The following is a 13,710-nucleotide window of genomic DNA, read 5'->3' as shown; positions in this document are numbered from 1 at the left end:
AGAAAAGAAAATATATATATTAGCGAGAGACACTAAATACAACAGAATAGCAAAAAAAAGGTACATATTTTTTCTCACTTTTTTTTCTTTGCTCTGCCATTTGGCCTGGCATATCAAAAAATTACTGACAGATCACCAAATCGCAAATCAACCCAATTAATATCAGCTTTATGAGGGAAGATAAAAATAATATTGAGCGCAACAAAACCCGAATTTCGCATTTCTGCATACTTTGTCTCTTCTATTTATTGCATTCCCAATCCACAGCTCTCGACTTTTAATTCACAAACAACAATGCAAGAGGTCATTCGCGGTCTATTCAGAGGAGCCAAGCGTGGCGTCATGACATCAAAGAAGGGCCATAACTTTTACAAGGGAAATCGCACAGGCTCAATGGGTAGTCACACCAAGCACGGAAACTATGTGGTTGATCTAGAGAAGGTCCGTACGTTTGTTGTCCCCGATATGGCCGGCTGCGAGCTCAAGGCGTATGTGTCCCATCGCTCGGACAAATTCAAGGCTGACCCTTGCACTGCGGAGAGCTTTGTCGTTGCCAAGGTATAAAAGCAACGGCTTTGCGGTGCTTCTTTAATCAATTCAAGCCATGTTTTAGAAAAAGCAGCGCTTTGTTTTATTTATAAAAGTATTTGTACCTATTCAGCTTTAGCTTGCGCCAAAACTGTCACATATTATTTCCCGATTGTCCTTTTCAATATACATAAATCAACTTGTCACTAAAAGTAATCATTGGAAACAGAAACTGTTGCTTTTTTATAATATTTATACATGATGATTACAGGTTGCTTATTGAGAAAGAAAAATTGTTAAAACTTTAATAAATGTTTTGAAGCTAATGGATTTTTTGTATATTTTAAACCAGTAACCTCCGTGAGCGTATCACTGCTCTTACACGCTTGGGCAATTAAATGTACTGAATTTTGTATAGTAATAGCTGGAACATTATCCCAAAATGTTTTTGCTCGCTCGAATAGTTTTCCAATGTTAGTTATGCAGTGACAGTTGCGGCACAATTATAATCCAGCTTGTCCTTTGTGATCGATCAATAGATCAATCAACAGTTTATTTTATATTTGGGTGTGTGGGTATCAATACTGACAATATAAATAGCAGAGCGATACGAATGATTAATGCAGTTACTCTTTAGCTTTATTTTAATCGAATAATTATTTTTTAGTATATCATTATTGCAGTTTTCATTAAACTTGTCGGGTTGTTGTAATAAGAGGGGGTGTGGGGAGCACTAGTTGTCTAGTGTTAGAAAATGAGGTTGAATTTATAAAAGGGGTTATTATTGATATTTCTAAAATACTACTAGGGCCGGCCTCATCTTATATATGTGCCTCGTCGTCTTTGTTGTGCACATTGCCAATTGTGCGCTCCGTTAGGGAGAACTGGATCTTCTGCGAGCAGATCGGTATCTTGGCAAGTCAATGTTGTGGTTTTCGTGTGTGTACACTCATGCGTGTGCATTGCAAAATGGGGAGTGTGTTTGGGCATCAATGTAATACCTCCCTAATTTATGCCAGCATGATCCAATCAGTGCCCTATCAATCGCCATGCAGGTGGAAACCTATTTTGCGATTCTCAGCCTCAACATCCACTTCTATACCTTCGGTCTGTGCAACAGGGTAGTGGGGCTCTGATTGCAGGGACAGTAGCAGGCGAAGGAGCAGTAGCAGATTGAATTTGTAGGCAGATTATTTCTTGCTGTGTCCTGGCATTGGCAGATTGCATCGACCTCCATAGCATGTGGGTGGGCTGCTGGTGGCACATGGGGACAGTGGGTGGGCTGTTGTTGGTGTGGCTGGTTCGTGAACAATAACCTCGTCGATCTTGATGGTACTGGCAATGAGGGCGTCCAGGGAGGGATAATACACCCTTGAGGCGCACTTCCTTGACCTCTGGTTTGAGGTTTGACAAAAATGACATCTTGAGATATCTCATCTCAAACGCAGCATGGTTTGTGATCTCGCAGAATTTCGCGGCATACGAGCGCGTGGAGCCTGACTGCTTCAGGGCTGCCTGCTGATCATATGCCCAGAGGTCGGCATCCATTTTCCCGAACTCTGAGCGAATGCTCTCACAAAACTTATCATAGTTGGTTTGTCATTAAATAGATTGTTGCCTTGCCCAGACGCTCATGGGTCCAATGGTCTGCGTCATTCTTGAGCAAGGTGACGGCTGAACTGATTTTTAACTCGCCGCTCGTGTACACCGACTTAAGTGCAAAGAAGTACAGGTTGAGTTTAGCGGAAATTACAAAAAGACAAGGTCTTTCCTCCACCAACTTGACGTGTGCTTCTTTGTACTCAAGTCGGTGTACACGAGCGACGAGCTAAATATCAGCCTGGTTGTCACCTTCATGAAGAACAGTTCTGACAGCTCGACCCGCGAGAGTCTAGGCAAGACAGCCATCTAGATGATGCCAACGAACTATGGAAAGTTCTGCAAGAGCATTCGCCCGAAGTTCGGCGAGACTGTCGCCGACCTTTGGGCGTACAAGCAGGTGTTGAACCCTAAACAGTTGGTGTGATGCTAACAACCACTCATTCAACGTGGAGGAAAGGGTATTGATATTTTTTAGTTATCTAGTTAATAAATAAACACATTTATTACAACCACAAAAATAACTTCTTAACAAACAGACAATTAATCACTGCAGAAAAGCAGCATGCATCATACAGATTAGATGGTATATCATATCATATGCATATGCCTGAATATAATTGTTCAATCAAAAATTACAATTTCGCAATTTGCTATTATCTAAGCAAAACGGAGAAAAGGAAAAAACGCCGTGATATATTACAGCCTTATTCAATTTGTTTTAACTTTGGCCGGTGATCTCAACGCGAGCGCAGCACTGATAAATGTGCGTTCACATCTCCAGATGACAGCCAGCACTCCCAACCCCAGCACTCCGCCGGCAGCCAAGGTGACCAGGCGGGTGAGTGCAGATACCGGTTCAATGTACCCAATGGTCGCAGCTGACAGAGAACCAGCAGTCAAACAGGCCAGCAGAACGGCCGGATTAGGCACCAAATCCCAAACGCGCGGCAGCTGCATCTGCTTCTGAACCAACCATGTGCAGGCAAAGTGGCAGCAGTACACGATGCGCAGGGCCATGTTCAGCATGTTGGCCAGAACCATGCCAAGGGCGCCCATCCGCCACCGCGTCAGCATCAGCACGGCGACGGCCACGTAGATGACAGAACACACGGCCATCCATATGTTGACCCACACCAGCTGGCCGCGCGACGCAACAGAGTGCACAAAGGCCTCGAGAAACCCATTGAGTCCCAGTAGGGGCAAGTATGCGCAATACGCAGCCAGCACGCGAGCCACAGCAGCATCCTGGCCCACCAGCGGAAGCAAGACAGGCGCATACAGCGTGCCAAAAACAAGCAGCAGACATCCCAGCAGCAGCTGCCCGCGCGCCAGCGTCGCCAGAACATGCAGCGCCACGCTTGGCTCACAGCGCACAAACACAGCGCGCGCGGCCTCCTCAAGCGGCAAAAACAGGACGCGAGCAGGTATTGACGCGTAGCTGGACACCAGCGCAAAAAAACCCATGTCTTCATTTGTCGCAAACCGCGCCATGGCCATGCTGTCGCCCTGTGTCAGCACGTGTTTCAGCAGTGATTGGCCCACGAATACGCCAATTATTTCTCCGGTGCGCCGCCCGACCAGCTGCGGCGGCTGGCCGTCAATGGGCACGCGACGTGGCAGGTAGCATCTGTGCAGGGCGTACCCCAGGCGCGGCGCCATCATCCAGGAGTACGCGCAGAGAATGACCAGCGCGTATGCCAGCTGCCCTACAGCGAACGCCAGCAGCCGGAAGCGGTTGTCGCCACCTTGCCTTCCGAGAAACAACGTCAGCGCCACAGCCATGCACCGCACAAACACGGCCACGGCCTCGCATCGCGCCTGCACCGCGAACAGGACGCGCGCGCGTGCCAGCACAAACAGCGGCTCGACACATAGCTCGACCCAGGCGGCCACCACATACACAGCCATTGCCGCGCCATAGTACGGCACGCCTGCCTCCTCCCCGCCGCAGTACACGGCGTACAGCGCACAGGCCAGCAGTGCCCCGACGGGGATAGGCAGCAGGGCGGCGTTGATCAGCCGCTGCTCCTGATCCGACGGCTGGCTGGAGCCGCGGTCTGTCTGGTCAATGCGCAGCACTGCGTTGCGCACGCCCTCGCGCGATAAAAAAAGAATAGTCGAGAGCAAAAGCTCAAACTGCACGGAAGCTACGCCGAATGCCGAGTACCCGGCCAGGTGCACTACTATTGCAGTGGTGCTGAAGGTGGCCAGGCGCACGAACAGCTGGAGTCCCATGAGGTGCTGCGCTCCACCAAACGCCTGCGTGCTGCGTGCGCGGGACATTCGCTCTTCGCTCATTAAGCTCTTGTATGTTTTTAAATTGAATTGCAGTTGCGAAATTGATGTAAAAAGGTCAAGAAAGGGGGTATTCACAACAAAAGGAATGACGCTGCCGCCTTTTGTATGTTGCCTGATTTGTTAATCGTGCTATCTCAAGCGATCAGCTGGCACGCTGGTTGCGCTTGATCAGACATGTTCGCCGCCAAATGGAGGACGGGATCTGTTCTTTCAGGGCGCGCGCACTCCTCTCCTCTTTTAACTTTACTTTTCTCAAACTACCTCTTATTCGCAACACCCGCGGCCCTATCAGCAAGCAAAAAATGGCTTCTTTCTCGCAACAGACCTACGCCTCGCGCGGCGAGCGGCACCAGCACCCGGTGGCCAAGCAGCTGTTTGCGACGATGGAGCGCAAGCAGAGCAACCTCTCTCTAGCAGCAGACGTGAGCACAAAGGCCGAGCTCCTTGCTCTGGCCGATAAAGTGGGCCCGTACATATGCGTGCTCAAGACGCACATCGATGTGATTTCTGACTTTGACACCGACCTGGTCGAGCAGCTGCAGGCATTGTCGATAAAGCATGACTTTTTAATCTTCGAAGATCGCAAGTTTGCGGATATCGGCAACACAGTCAAGCTGCAGTACGGCGGGGGCGTGTACCGCATTGCTGACTGGGCGCATATCACAAACTGCCATGTTATTCCGGGCGAGGGCATTATCCAGGGGTTGGCCGAGGTCGGAGTACCCAAGGGCCGTGGGCTGCTGCTGCTGGCCGAAATGTCCAGCAAGGGCATGCTGGCGACCGGCGCGTACACCGACAAGAACATCGAGATGGCTGTCAGAAACGACTTTGTCTTTGGGTTTATTGGATCACGTCGATTCACCGAGGAGCGCGACCTGGTCACTATGACGCCGGGTGTCGGCTTGCACGCCTCTGGGGACGCCCTTGGCCAGCAGTACCGCACCCCCGAGCTGATAATCACCGAGAACGGCTCGGATGTTATTATTGTCGGTCGTGGCATCTACGGCCCGGGCAAGGATGCCGTCGCCGAGGCTCAGCGCTACCGCGAGGCCGGCTGGAACGCGTATTTGAAGCGCCTTGAGTAGGGCGCTTCAAAGAACAAATCCCATCAACTACGTGTGCAGAAGGTGCGAGGCGAGGCGAGGCGAGGCGAGGTGGGTGGTGAGGCCGATGAAGAATCCACGAACAGTGCGTTTTTGCCGCTCTATTTTCGCGACGCTAAGCGAAAAGCGCGCGCGCGCATGCACACATGCAGACGATGATCCTCGCTGAGCTGACAATTACTATCCTTTTCTCTTTCTTTTCGTTCAATGTTTTGCTATTAATTTCCACAAATTATAAACAATTTTATTCTTGCTTGCGGGCTCTCAGGCGTAATGCTGCGAATTGAGCGTGTTCATAACTTCTCCGACGCGCATTAACTCTAATTGAAATGTATTTTCCGGCCGCATTCCAGGTGCTCTTCCTGACGCTCCTGGCGGCCTTTGGCTGGGCGGCCAACCTGCGGTACCTCTCGATGGCGGGCATCGAGGTGCGGCGAATTCTGCAGCTCAGCGAGCTGCCAGTAGCGCAGAGAACGGCCGACAGGGGCACGCCAAACGACGGGCTGCACCAGAAGGTGTTCCGGCTGGCCACAGTGCTCAGCTGCATATCGCTCGCGGGCTGGCTGCTGTGCGTGCTTGTGGCAACGTCGCCGAGAATGCAAACGTACATTGCGCTGGTCACTTACGTTGTCATTGGCGCCCTGGTGGCGATGCCGCAGCGGGTGCTGTGCCATACGGTGCGCATGCAGTTTGTCGGGCTGCTTGTGCGCATAGCCACGCCGAGTCTGTCCGAGCCCGTATTTCTGTCCGACGTCATCATGGCCGACATCCTGACCAGCTGCGCGCGCACCTTCGCCGACCTGTTCCTCGTCGCCTGCCAATTCAGCACGCTTTTTGGCCGCACGCAGCCGGCCAAGCACAGCTCAGCCGACATCGCGGGTCTGGAGGAGCTTGTGCGTAACCAGAGGGCGGCCAACGCGTGCGCCGATGCCGGCATTGTTGGCGCCATTTTGGTGGCCCTGCCGTACATGTTCCGCCTGCGCCAGTGCGTCAACGAGTATGTGCGCGCGGTGCCCGGGGGCAGCGATGGCCAGAGGCACTTTGCCAATGCAGTCAAGTACGCGTCGTCCATTCCCGTGATCTGCCTGTCGGCGACACAGAGGCGCGTAGCGGTGGACGGAACCCTGGAGACAAAGTACTCAGACTGGGCGCTGCGCGTGGTTTTCAGTATGTGGATTGTGTCTGTGGCATTTAACTCGCTGTACTCGTACTACTGGGATGTGGCGCTTGACTGGAGCCTGGGCCATATGGACAACGGCAGCAAGCTGTCCGACCTTGTTGCACCACCGTCGTCACCGCGGTTGTCACAGGTGCCCCAAGTGCAGCAACAGCAGCGCTTGCGGAGGCCGAGGGCCGTGTCAAACGAGGAACACAACGTCAGCGTGGATGCCCTGGACTCCAGCGACAGGATGCCTGGATCCTGGCACGCGGGCAGCGCCGACAATGGCAGCGTGGCGTGGCGCAGCGGCTTCCCACGGTTCCTGCGCCCGCGCCTGTGCTTTGGATCGCCCGAGGTGTACTATGTGGCCATGGCCGTGGACTTTTTGCTGCGAATCACCTGGACTATGAAGCTGACATCCTATGTGCAGATCGACTTGATGGCGTACGGCGGCTTCTGGCTCAACGTGTTGGAGATTTACCGCCGCTGGCAATGGACCTTTCTGCGTATTGAGAAGGAGGCTGCTTTGGTCAATATCGACAATTGATCCTTCATATGTTTTTTATCTGTGGCAAATTTTATGACATTAAAAGTAAACATTGGCATTTCTTTGCTCACACCGACACATCCAACAGAGAAAACAACAGCGAAACTTTTCAAGAGAAGCGACTGTGAACATTAAAATCGTGTTTGATCAGCCAATGAAAAGCCAGCAAATTAAAAAAGTTTGTTATTTCTCACATACTCTCGGCAAAATTCAATACCGGACAATACCAGACAACAGCGGCAAGTGGGGGGGGGGCATTGCAAACAGACAAGCATGCTTTTCTTTCCATTTCCTACAAAACTCTACTCGAATACCTTTTCTTGGGCGCATAAGCACAAGCACAGACACAGGCGCACACACATTCAGCTCATTTATTGCTTGTTGCAGCGCACTCGCCTCCACATCAAAACCCTTTTATACTACTGGATACCGCCCCTAGCCAGCCACAACTCCGCCGAATGGACGCGCACAGAGACCAAGGAGGAGCGCCCGGGCAGAACATCACTGCAGAGTCAACATGGCTGCTGGCGGCGAGCACCACTACCCTGGATTCGCAAGCGCGAACGCCGACTGGCGAGTTCATCGTTGCCGACGCAGCCAGCGCCAGCACGATACTGTGGCAGGAGGCAAAGCACATGGCCGGCGCCAGCACGCCAGTGATCCTGACGTACCTGCTGCAGTACAGCTTTGGATTTTTCAATTTGCTTGTCTTGGGCCACATCGGCGCCGACGAGCTGGCGGCGGCGGCTCTGGGCAACATGACGCTGGTGGTGGTCATGTACTCGCCGGCCATCGGGCTGGCGTCAGCGCTAGACACATACTGCTCGACAGCATTCACGGCGGCGCGCAACAAAAAACTGGTGGGGTTCCATCTGCAGCGCGGGCTCATTGCTATGTGCGTCCAGTTTCTGACTGTTGCGCCGGCGCTGTGGCACTTAGAACGCGTGCTTGTCTGGCTCAAGCAGGACGCCGTTGTGTCAGCGCTGTGCGGCCAGTACGTGCGCGCGATGCTGCTTGGTGCGCCCGCGTGGATGTGCTTCGAGTGCATCAAGCGCTTCCTCCAGGCGCAGGGCATTATGCATGTTAGCACATGTATCTTGCTGGCATGCCTGCCGGTGCATCTCGCCGCCAGCCTCATGCTGGTATGGTCGCCGATGGTTGGACAAGGATTTCTCGGCGCAGCGTACGCCAACGCGCTGACTAACCTTCTGATGCTCTGCGGGATTGTCGCATATGTCCAGCGCAGCGATGTGCGTGGCGTGTGGGGCGGGTGGACCGTGCGCGCGCTGTACACCATGCCGCAGTACTTCAAGCTCGCGGTGCCGTCGATGATCATGGTGTGCTCGGAGTGGTGGATCCTGGATCTGCTGGTGCTGGCCGCCAGCTACCTGGGTAGTACTACGCTGGCAGCGCAGAGCATCATTGTCAACACGTGCTCGCTGACCTATCAGGTGCCCGATGGGCTGAGCATCGCCGTGTGCACCCGCGTCGGCAACCTGATTGGTCAGGCGCGCTCGCGCCGCGCCAAGCTGTCGGCGTGGCTGGGCATTGTTGCTAGCTTTGCTGTGGGCCTGGCCACCCTGGTGGTATGCCTGGCCATTGGCTCGTGGTGGGGCCGCGTGTACTCGGATGACCGCGCGATTGTCGGCGTTGTAGCCCAAATCATGCCTGCGTGCGCACTGTTCCAGATGATCGATGCCGTCAACAGCGTAGGGTCGGGCGTGCTCCGCAGTTTGGGCCGTCAGGACTCGGGCGCGCTAATCAATTTTCCGGCCTATTACTTGGTTGGCTTTCCGCTTGGGATTTATTTGACGTACGGGGCGCCGCGTGTTGGTGTTCTGGGACTGTGGTACGGCATATGCGTCGGTGTCGCGCTGGCTGTGTGTCTGCAGCTGGCTATCTGCATGCGCACCCGCTGGGACGACGAGGTAGGCCGATGCATGGCGCGTGTGCTGAAGGACCAAACCTCGCTGACCGGTCGGCTTGATATTGATGTAGGCGACGACGACGATGATGATGACAGAAACTTACTTGTAGTGTGATCAGATTACGCCAATCTAATATTGTATGGTAAATGGGGTTTTTTTGTTGGCATCATCACCCGCATCAAGAACAAAAATGGGCTTGGCTGACTGCCCATTCCCTGCATGCCAGCAAGGTGAGAACAAAAAGAGCGCTAAAAAACATGCACACACCGCTGCGTCTCTTGGACAGCATCAACGACATGACACGTTAAAAAAAAAAAAAAGACGGCAAGTTTGAATGCCTCTCATCTGAAAAGAGCTCAATTGACAGCGTTTTTTTTCTCCGGTCATTTGGTTTTTTTCGTTTACTCCAATTAGCCAACCTTTTATATTATTGTAATTCAATTCGTTCTCTTCAATCTATCTATCTTTTATACTTGCAGCCGGCCGCCACAGTTGCATTATTTTTTCTCTTATTATTTTCAGCACCAGCACCAACGGACAATTACAACGACAGCAGCAGCAGCAGAAACAACAATTTTGCAAAGATGGTAACGTGTCCGCCGGGCTCAAAATGCAAACAACCACGGTGGGAGCCACCCCCATATAAAGGAGCACACGCAATACCCGACAGACCTGCTAAACACACTAAAACCAAAGCACCAGTTTTTATTTCTTCTTTGCTTGTACTAAATCTGGCCACCATAAATGTAGGGTATGCGTATTGACATCAAAAAGAAACTCTTGGCGCGGACGAAGCGTGTAAAGTCCGTCGACATGCACCCGACCGAGCCGTGGGTGCTGGCGTCACTGTACGACGGAAAGGTGCATATCTGGAACTACGAGACGCAGACACAGGTCAAGAGCTTCGAGGTGAGTGGCTTGCCTGTGCGCACGGCCAAATTCATCGCGCGCAAAAACTGGATCATCACGGGCTCGGACGACATGCAGTTGAATGTGTACAACTACAACACGCACGAGCGCGTGGTGTCGTTTGACGCGCACCAGGACTACATCCGCTGCATTGCCGTGCACCCGACGCTGCCGTACGTGCTGACTGGCTCGGACGACAACTCGATCAAGCTGTGGGACTGGGAGAAGAACTGGAAGTGCGTGCAGGTGTTCGAGGGGCACACGTACTTTGTCATGGGCCTGTCGATCAACCCCAAGGACACCAACACATTCGCGTCTGCCAGCCTGGACAAGACTATCAAGGTGTGGAACCTGGGGTCCTCCGTGGCCAACTTTACGCTCGAGGGCCACACCAAGGGCGTCAACTCAGTCGACTACTACCACGGCTCGGACAAGCCATACCTGGTCAGTGGTGCCGACGACTTCTTGGTCAAAGTCTGGGACTACCAAAACAACTCGTGCGTTCAGACGCTCGAGGGCCATACGATGAATGTGTCTGCAGTGGCATACCACCCGTCTCAACCCGTTATCCTGACCGCCAGCGAGGATGGAACCTGCCGTGTGTGGAATTCGAGCACGTACCGCCTGGAATCGACGCACAACTATGGCTTGGAACGTGTGTGGGCCATCGGCTACGGCACTAACAACAACACGGTCGCCATTGGCCATGAGGACGGTGTCGTGGTAATTTCGTTGGGCCGCGACGATCCGGCCGTCAGCATGGATACGAACGGGCGGATCATTTGGTCCAAGCACAACGAGATCCGCAGCACCAACGTCAAGGCCAGCATGGACTCAGGACTTGCTGACGGTGAGCGCATCCCTATGTCCGTCAAAGACCTGGGCAGCTGTGAAGTGTATCCTTACTCGCTGAAGCACAGCCCCAACGGTCGCTTCGTCGTGGTGTGCGGCGATGGCGAGTACATCATCTACACGGCGCTTGCTTGGCGTAACAAGTCGTTTGGCTCGGGTCTCGAGTTCGTGTGGGCGCAGAACTCGAACGACTACGCTGTGCGCGAGTCAGCAACGTCTATTAAGCTGTACAAGAACTTCAAGGAGAAGTCGCGGCCGGCCACGTCGGCGCTCGCGGCCTCGGGTCTGTCGGCCGAGGAGATTTTTGGCGGCAGCCTGCTCGGCGTGCGCGGAGAACACAGCACCCTGACCCTGTTCGACTGGGAGACCGAGCTCGTTGTGCGCCGCATCGACGTCGAGCCCAAGAGCATTTTCTGGTCTGAGAGTGGTGAGCTCTTTACCGTGGTCACCGAGGAATCGTACTATGTGCTGCGCTACAGCCGCGATGCGTTCCTTGAGCATGCGCAGCAGAACGGCAACCGCACGAGCGAGGAGGGCGTCGAGGAGGCGATTGAGTCTATCGCCGAGATCCAAGAGTCCGTCAAGTCTGGTTGCTGGATCGGCGACTGCTTCATCTATACCAACTCGGCCAACCGCCTCAACTACCTGGTGGGCGGCCAGGTGTTCACCATCTCGCACTTTGACACGTCCATGGCTATGCTCGGGTACGTCGCGCGCGACAACCGCGTGTACCTCGCGGACAAGGACGTGAACATTGTCAGCTACGTGCTGCCGCTGCCCGTCATCGAGTATCAGACGGCAATTTTGCGCGGCGACCTGGAGGCGGCCCAAGAGCTTCTGCCATCGATTCCCGATGACCAGCGCCCCAAGATCGCAAAGTTCCTCGAGGCCGAAGACATGAAGGAGCTGGCCCTTGAGGTGACCACCGACCCTGAGCAGCGCTTTGACCTGGCCGTGCAGCTTAACCAGCTGGAGACGGCATACAAGCTGGCTGAGGAGAGTACAGCCGAGGCCAAATGGCGAATTGTCGGCGACTGCGCGCTGCGCACCTGGAACTTTGACCTGGCCGAGCGCTGCATGCTGCAGGCAAAGGACCTGAGCGGTCTGCTGCTCCTGTACACGTCGTCCGGAAATGCCGCGGGTATGGCCAAGCTGGCCGAGATGGCCGAGACGGCGGGCGCCAACAATATCGCCTTTGCTTGCTACCAGTCCCTCAAGCAGACCAACAAGTGCTTTGAGCTGCTGATGCGCATTGACCGGGTGCCCGAGGCTGCGCTGTTGGCGCGCACGTATCTGCCGGCCAAGGTTGACGAGGCCGTGCCCAGGTGGAAGGAGCTTCTGAAGGAGGTCGGCAAGAACAAGGCCGCTGAGGCCATTGCCAGCCCCAGTGACTACCCCAACTTATTCCCGAACTATGAACGCAGCATAGATGTTGCGGCGGCCGTCGCCGGACAGAACCAGGCGACCCCAGCGAGTGAATACCCCCACCACAAGTTGGACTTGACCAAGGACCTTTTCAGCCAGGATGTTGGTGCGGCCACAGAGACTGCCGAGTCGGTGGCAGATGCTGAGGCTGAGGCTGAGGCTGGAAGCAGCAGCAACGGCGACGATGACGAGCTTCACGGGGCCACTCCGTCAGCCGAGCAAGAGGAGACCGCCGCTGCCGCCTGATTTGGGAAAATAGTGCGTGCTGGTGACGCTAAATATCCTGAAACAAACGAATTACAATATCAGCAGTAGCAGCAGCAGCAGCAGCAGATCCTCTTAAAGAATATACCACGTTAATAATAAACACTTCAATTATCATTTCTCATTATTATTGAAAAGGAAATGGTTATCTGCATGTTAATGTGAAAATATGCACTCTATTTACAATGTCACCGTTTATATTTTGAATAGATTATTTGCATCCAAGAACACACCAAAATCCCCCAATGATATCCAGCATACATCCCACCACATTGCCGCTGAACAGGTTCTGACCAATTTGGATGCTTTCCAACTTGCAGGCCCTGGAATAAATACACACGCCTAGGTTGTGTATTGTATTGATAAATGAATAACTAAGCTGAAATAAAAATAAAGAGTAAGCTATTAATAACCTGCGTTTTTGCGGTGTTTATATCCTGGTTACCAGGTTACTTACATCTGCAGTAAATGAATGATGGGTGGATCAGTCGAGCGATCACCGGGAACTAGTCCAGCAATAATTACAGCGCATCTTGGATCTTCAACAGTCTCTGACAGTTTGCCACAACTCAAAATACAAACTATTTGGTTTTAATACAAATATGAAACTTACAACAATATGCTCTAGTATGTAATCTTCTTTCCCATTACCTATAACAGAGAACTCCATTGCCATTTTATTGTGAATGCGCCTCTCAACTTTTCTGAGCTGCACTTTTGCCTTCGACTCTGGTTCTTTGATATCTCACCAGGTCAGGCCCCAGAGACTGGCAGCTACTCCCTGCGCCCCAGTCAGCCGCAATTGATACGTCCATTTTATTTTCGAGGATTTTTATTTTGGCAAAATTTTTTAATAGGTGCCGCTAAATTTGATCAGCAGCACCTGATGTTGTCTACTTTCTATCCCAGTATGTCAAAGCCGCATATAATTTTAAAGCAAATATTTTCTGGGAGTAGTGAGAAAGGATAATAAAAAGAAACAGAAAAACAAATCATATTAAATACATAGTATAATTAAGGCGTGTTTTTCCAAATATTTAGTTGCTTTTGCTCCACTTTAACAGTATATAATTTGCGGTTCAGGCCACACTCTTC

The 13,710-nt window shown here is 52.6% G+C and overlaps 7 protein-coding genes across 7 annotated transcripts; 5 read left to right on the top strand and 2 right to left on the bottom strand.

Moving 5' to 3' along the window:
• Window positions 1–24: 24 nt before the first annotated feature.
• On the top strand, window positions 25–734 carry BX661DRAFT_175312 (mitochondrial ribosomal protein L27-domain-containing protein). The gene has a single exon (XM_051534036.1). It carries the CDS (start codon window positions 295–297, stop codon window positions 562–564), a length of 270 nt encoding a protein of 89 aa, XP_051395067.1. The 5' UTR covers window positions 25–294; the 3' UTR covers window positions 565–734.
• A 1,994-nt stretch (window positions 735–2,728) lies between these two features.
• On the bottom strand, window positions 2,729–4,487 carry BX661DRAFT_175304 (Rft protein-domain-containing protein). Its single transcript, XM_051534035.1, has one exon. The coding sequence runs from the start codon at window positions 4,426–4,428 to the stop codon at window positions 2,839–2,841; it is 1,590 nt and encodes a 529-aa protein (XP_051395066.1). The 5' UTR covers window positions 4,429–4,487; the 3' UTR covers window positions 2,729–2,838.
• Window positions 4,488–4,730: 243 nt separating this feature from the next.
• Window positions 4,731–5,513, top strand: BX661DRAFT_138918 (orotidine 5'-phosphate decarboxylase; the record flags this gene model as incomplete). Its single annotated transcript, XM_051532755.1, has 1 exon — window positions 4,731–5,513. The coding sequence occupies one exon, from the start codon at window positions 4,731–4,733 to the stop codon at window positions 5,511–5,513; it is 783 nt and encodes a 260-aa protein (XP_051395065.1).
• Window positions 5,514–5,735: 222 nt separating this feature from the next.
• BX661DRAFT_175301 (EXS family-domain-containing protein) lies at window positions 5,736–7,310 on the top strand. Its single transcript, XM_051534034.1, has one exon. The coding sequence runs from the start codon at window positions 5,861–5,863 to the stop codon at window positions 7,235–7,237; it is 1,377 nt and encodes a 458-aa protein (XP_051395064.1). The 5' UTR covers window positions 5,736–5,860; the 3' UTR covers window positions 7,238–7,310.
• Window positions 7,311–7,872: 562 nt separating this feature from the next.
• BX661DRAFT_192650 (mate-domain-containing protein) lies at window positions 7,873–9,279 on the top strand (the record flags this gene model as incomplete). The annotated part of the gene is given in 2 exon segments (XM_051537723.1): window positions 7,873–9,117; window positions 9,130–9,279. 2 exon segments carry the CDS (start codon window positions 7,873–7,875, stop codon window positions 9,277–9,279), a joined length of 1,395 nt encoding a protein of 464 aa, XP_051395063.1.
• Window positions 9,280–9,686: 407 nt separating this feature from the next.
• BX661DRAFT_175300 (uncharacterized protein) lies at window positions 9,687–9,970 on the bottom strand. Its single transcript, XM_051534033.1, has one exon. It carries the CDS (start codon window positions 9,905–9,907, stop codon window positions 9,707–9,709), a length of 201 nt encoding a protein of 66 aa, XP_051395062.1. The 5' UTR covers window positions 9,908–9,970; the 3' UTR covers window positions 9,687–9,706.
• BX661DRAFT_175298 (coatomer WD associated region-domain-containing protein) lies at window positions 9,709–12,678 on the top strand. The gene is made up of 2 exons (XM_051534032.1): window positions 9,709–9,729; window positions 9,915–12,678. The coding sequence occupies exon 2, from the start codon at window positions 10,147–10,149 to the stop codon at window positions 12,595–12,597; it is 2,451 nt and encodes an 816-aa protein (XP_051395061.1). The 5' UTR covers window positions 9,709–9,729; window positions 9,915–10,146; the 3' UTR covers window positions 12,598–12,678.
• Window positions 12,679–13,710: the final 1,032 nt, after the last annotated feature.

The sequence above is a fragment of the Kickxella alabastrina genome (assembly GCF_025024165.1).
Source record: "Kickxella alabastrina strain RSA 675 chromosome Unknown BX661scaffold_1, whole genome shotgun sequence".
Classification (NCBI taxonomy): Eukaryota; Fungi; Kickxellomycota; class Kickxellomycetes; order Kickxellales; family Kickxellaceae; genus Kickxella; species Kickxella alabastrina.
This window is presented reverse-complemented; position numbering and strand designations above follow the sequence as displayed.